The sequence below is a fragment of the Triticum urartu genome, chromosome 7, assembly GCF_003073215.2.
Source record: "Triticum urartu cultivar G1812 chromosome 7, Tu2.1, whole genome shotgun sequence".
NCBI classification, from domain to species: domain Eukaryota; kingdom Viridiplantae; phylum Streptophyta; class Magnoliopsida; order Poales; family Poaceae; genus Triticum; species Triticum urartu.
In genome coordinates, this window is record NC_053028.1 from 365,211,814 (window position 1) to 365,216,910 (window position 5,097).

Here is a 5,097-nt window from a genome sequence, read left to right on the forward strand (position 1 = left end):
AAACCAGCTTGCAGGTGCCGATGAGACCGTACAGATGATGCAACCAAGCTCAAGAGGAGCTCGATGAAGATCTTGTCCTTTATGTTGATTCGTTCTAGTTGATCAGTAGTGGAGCCCAGTTGGGGTCGATCGGGGACCTATGTCGTGTTTGGGGTTCTTCTTTTATTTTGGTTCCGTAGTCGGACCTTGATTGTATTGGGATGTTGTAATGCTTTATTCATATAATTGCGTGAAGTGGCGAGTGTAAGCCAACTATGTTTCTCTTTCTCTTATGTATTACATGAGTTGTGTGAAGATTACCTCACTTGCGACATTACTTTCAATGCGGTTATGCCTCTAAGTCGTGCTTCGACACGTGGGAGATATAGCCGCATCGAGAGCATTACAAACAGCGAGCGAAGGCACCACCTAATGGGTTTGTTAAAATCCATGTCAACACGGGCGTGTGGAAGGGAAGAGGTGGATCGGCAACAACAGTTTGCCGGGATAGAGAAGGAAAAATCTTGGACAGTGCGCCACTTGTTATTGCTGGGATTGATGACCCTACGGTCCTTAAAGCCATAACATGCAGGGAGGGATTAGCCGTAGCTGAAGATCTCAATGTCCAGAATGTTATCATCTCATGTGACTCAAAGCAAGTCTTCTCAAATATTCTTATTGATAGTTGTGAAGACATAGTTAGTGAGATTAAACTCAAGTCAGCTCAGTTTCATTGTAAATTTATTTTTAAGAGTCATGCTGTCAATATTGAACACATAGTTTACCCAAATTCTCGCTTACGCTAGGTTTGAAGGACCACGTTTGCAGTGGCGGAGTTTACCCCATAAAATTGGGCGGGTTGAATGGGCCAAACTGTAACGAATTGTTAACAGGTGACATTCTATGACCCATGAGCTGGCTATAATGATGTGAAAAAAAAACTTCAAAGCTGGGCGGGCCATGGCCCATCCGGCCTTGCCTAAACTGCACGGATGCCGACTCGGCTTCTTTACCGTACTGCCGGCCCCCGTGTCAGTGGGCTGACGGCACGTCAGAGAAGCTGCGTCTCAGGGGTGCACGTTTGGTTTGACCAATCTCATGACTTAACTTGTATCCCACGGACTGTGGACTTTGATGAATAAAGTGCCCCTACAAAAGTTGCTAAAAAAAATATATACGTTGCTCAAAAAAAGTGCCCCTAAAAAAGAAAATGAAAACCGATCAGATAATCGACCGAGCGGACGCGCGATCCGAACCCCCAGGACGGACCTTCACCCTTTCTCGCCAGCGCTGCCATGGGGAAGTCGGAGGCGAGACCCAAGGGCTATGGCGGCAGCGGAAGCCCCGGGTAAGAGAATCCCTGCCCCCTCTCCTCTCGAGCTGTCGAGCTATCTTGATTTGGCTGCCTGATTTGTTTGGGTTTGGTTTTGGGTTCCAGGAAGATCTTCGTCGGAGGGCTCCCGCGCGACACCACACTAGGTAACTCGCTTTGGTTCCTTCCTGTTATGTTGTTGGTATGTGATGCTTGTGGCGCCTTGTGTTGGATGTGGTCACCCAGATCTCGATTCAGTCGTATCGTGTAGAGATCGGTATTTACTGGACTAGATTTCTACGGTTTAATGCGTTTGTATGTTTGTTTAACTAGATTGTGTAGGCATATTCTATTTTTTTCATGTATACGCTTATTTTTGTTGCACTGATTAATGCGAGTGAGACGCCGAGTTAGTCGAGCGAGACACCGAGTTAGTGTGCGGACTTTGTAGCATGTAAATTTTGACAAGACGGTACTATGTTTGCTGCCCCCTTTGATCTTCAAAATAAATTCTATCAACGGCCACATAAATCTGCTTAGTATTGTAGTTTTTTGTGTGGTTTTATTCGGAACTGTTGTCAACCCGTGGCATGCATATCACGTGGCTATTTGTGTTTTGTAGTATTGAAGCAAAACATCTGTTTATTCATGACATTATTCGACGTATTAAATTACTTTACTAAGTTATTTTCACGACCAAGGAGATGCTGTTTGTGCACAATGTGGGTTGCAATTGATCCATGGGAATTAATGCCTACAGAGGAGCATGAACGGACTAGCACTGTTTGAGTCAATTATGTTTGGTTCTTTACCAATCATCTGATTGATATAGATACTACCCCAGTTAATCTCTCCGCTCCAAAATGCTTGAAGTTCTAGGTTTGTCCTCTTAAGTCAAACATCTTTAAGCTTGACCAAGCCTATAGAAAATATACTAACATCTAGAACATCAAATTAGTGTCATTAGATTCATCATAAAATGTATTTTCATTCTATATACAGCTGATGTTGTAGATGTTAAAATATTTTTCTATAGACCTTGTCAAACTCAAAGATGTTTGACTTAGGACAAACCTAAAACTTCATGTGTTTTGGAATGGAGGGAATCCCTGAGTAATATATTCTCTTGAGTTATATTTTAGTACTAATTTGTATATGTAATTTTCAATGACAGCCACATTTCAGAAGCATTTTGGCAACTATGGGGAGATTGTTGATTCGGTGATAATGAAAAATAAGCAGACATCTCAGCCAAGGGGTTTTGGCTTTATTACATATTCTGACCCTGCTATTGTTGATAAAGTGATGGAGGACACCCATGTCATCAATGGAAAGCAAGTAGGTTTTGTGTTCTAAATACACCACCTAGGAGTGCAGCTTCACAATTGCTAAACTGTTTATTGTACTTTATAAAGATAAGCACTTCTAGCTTTACTGTTAATGCCTACGCCTTGTGCATGTGACTTCCATATGCTCACTATAGATGGCCTGCTTAAATACTCATCCATGTTAACTTACTGATTATAAAATCTTGATCTTCTGATATATCTATTTTACTTATTGATTTGATGCTTGCTTCATTTTCAATTATAATCATTCATCAAGCACTTCAAATGCTAACAGGGTTTTAGTTGCACCTATGTCAGTCTGTTTCTCTGTGTTCTTTAATTTATGGTGTTTCTGGTTCAGTTTGATATCAACTGTGTGAATCCAGTTGCTCATTTTTTTAAGTTGGTCTATGCAAATATGCTTTGATTAAAGTTCTATTTTGCCATTTTTAGGTTCTTGTTAGCTCTATTGTTGTTGTATATATAAAAAAACTCCTGTTCTCTTCTATGTAGATTGGCACTCGAGTACCATATGCCTAGTGTATAACTTCCCTGTTCCTACATGATTGTAATGGAAATTACTTAGTGGGCTTCCCTGTTTTTGTTTCCAGGTTGAGATAAAGAGAACCATTCCAAAAGATTATATGCAGTCCAACCCTAAGGATTTCAGAACTAAAAAGATATTTGTTGGTGGCCTTCCCCCTATACTGACAGAAGGTATTATACGTTATGGAATCATATTGTCTGCTTCCCATTCTTTTTTGCGAGTCTGCTTCCTTATACATCCATTCTATGTGTTTATTACTAGATAATTTCAAGGATTTCTTTGAAAAATATGGAGCTGTGGTTGAGCACCAGATTATGCATGATCATCAAACAAGACGCTCCCGAGGCTTTGGATTTGTTGTTTTTGAATCTGAGGAGGTTGTAGATGATTTGTTAGCAAATGGGAATATGATTGATCTTGCAGGTTCGAAGGTGAGTCTTGTGCATTTCATAACACAAATGCCACCATTTGTTAGCCCCTCCACTGTAATACTTTACAGGTTGAAACGTGTAAAGAAGTTTCACTTCAAATTAATGTCTGCCAAAAGAAATTTCATTCTTTTGTACTCCCTCTGTTCACAAATATAAGATGTTTTGGATATTTCAATATGGACTACATACGGACCGAAATGAGTGAACCCCACTAAGACGTGTCTATATACGTCCAATTCTGAAAAAAGTTAGAACATCTTATATTTGTGAACGAGGGAGTACATGTCAACAACTGTGTTAGTGTCATGGACCATCATGCTTTACAGATCATTGGTAGCGAGGACCTATAGGTTTGTATTTGTCAGTACTTAGGTCAGTTGCTTTGTTTGTAGGTGGAGATCAAGAAAGCAGAACCAAAGAAATCCTCAAATCTGCCAACATCAACTGGTAGTGATTCTAGATCAGCATATGGTAGGGATTCTAGGGACCATCCTTCTGGGGATGACCGTGGTGGACTGGCTGATGCTTATAGCAGCTACAACAGTGGTGGATTTGGTCCTTATAGGAACCATGGAGGTTTTGTTGGTGGTCACGGCGGGGTACGTCACTACCATGAGCGATACAGTCATTACTATCCAGGATTAGGAGGCTATGAAGGCATGTCTTCCTTTGGTTATCCTAGCCGTTTTGGGCCATATGGAGGAGGCTTTGATGGACCCTATGCTGGAGGGAACTTGCGTGGCTACAGGCGGGGTGGTGATGAGAGCTTTGGTGGCCCTGGTAGTTCTAGCTTTTGTGGCGCCATGTATGCTGGGGCATATGATCCTGCACTAGGTGTTTATGCACCTGGCGGCACACCTGATATGATGAATAGGGGAAGTTTTGCCCCAGGACGATATCACCCATATTGATGATTGGAAAGTGTCCTTAAGGATTTAGCCCAGCATAACTATCCTCGACATCGTTGCTTTTGCAAGTTGTGATTTTAGCAATTACTAGCATACTAGAGAACCCTGTAATGGTAAACCCATGTTCTGTAAATGCTTGCTAGTTTGTCTGAACTTTAGCTTTTATTAGTTATTGTGTTGACGGTTTTGTTTGGGATGATATAGAACTATGGTACTTGTCGTAGCGTAACATCTGCATTGTAGATTATGTTTATAATAAACTAGCAAAAGAGCGGTGGAAATAAATCCTTGCACGTCCCTAGTGATCCAAGCGATCCATTCTCGTGCTTCTCTACCCAGCAAACTACAGTTGCCATGAACCAGGGTTGACCAAGTTTGGGCTGAGGAGTGCTGTCCGGCAATATCAGAAGGCTTCATGAAGATTATCCATCCTTGGGTTAATATATCAGCCTAATATTTCTGAGCATCGTCATCTAGTGAAACATAACCATATGCTAGCTGCATAAAAGTCTTTGCCCAAAAGGATAATCCTAGAATTTCGTCTGTCTTCTGGATTTGGAGTGCATCTCATTACATAGTTTTTGAGACGTTA

The 5,097-nt window shown here is 41.3% G+C and overlaps 1 protein-coding gene across 1 annotated transcript; it reads left to right on the plus strand.

Moving 5' to 3' along the window:
* Positions 1–1,172: 1,172 nt before the first annotated feature.
* Positions 1,173–4,734, plus strand: LOC125520891 (heterogeneous nuclear ribonucleoprotein 1-like). Its single transcript, XM_048685932.1, has 6 exons — positions 1,173–1,327; positions 1,418–1,458; positions 2,466–2,629; positions 3,231–3,336; positions 3,428–3,597; positions 3,990–4,734. Exons 1-6 carry the CDS (start codon positions 1,275–1,277, stop codon positions 4,506–4,508), a joined length of 1,053 nt encoding a protein of 350 aa, XP_048541889.1. The 5' UTR covers positions 1,173–1,274; the 3' UTR covers positions 4,509–4,734.
* Positions 4,735–5,097: the final 363 nt, after the last annotated feature.

What these genes read in the sequence shown, in the direction of transcription:
- LOC125520891 (XM_048685932.1), top strand. Translation starts at nt 1,275, where the DNA reads ATGGGGAAGTCGGAGGCGAGACCCAAGGGCTATGGCGGCAGCGGAAGC. An exon ending in CCCGCGCGACACCACACTAG is followed by an intron (nt 1,459 to 2,465) that starts GTAACTCGCTTT and finishes TTTCAATGACAG; the next exon opens with CCACATTTCAGAAGCATTTT. An exon ending in TTGATCTTGCAGGTTCGAAG is followed by an intron (nt 3,598 to 3,989) that starts GTGAGTCTTGTG and finishes CTTTGTTTGTAG; the next exon opens with GTGGAGATCAAGAAAGCAGA.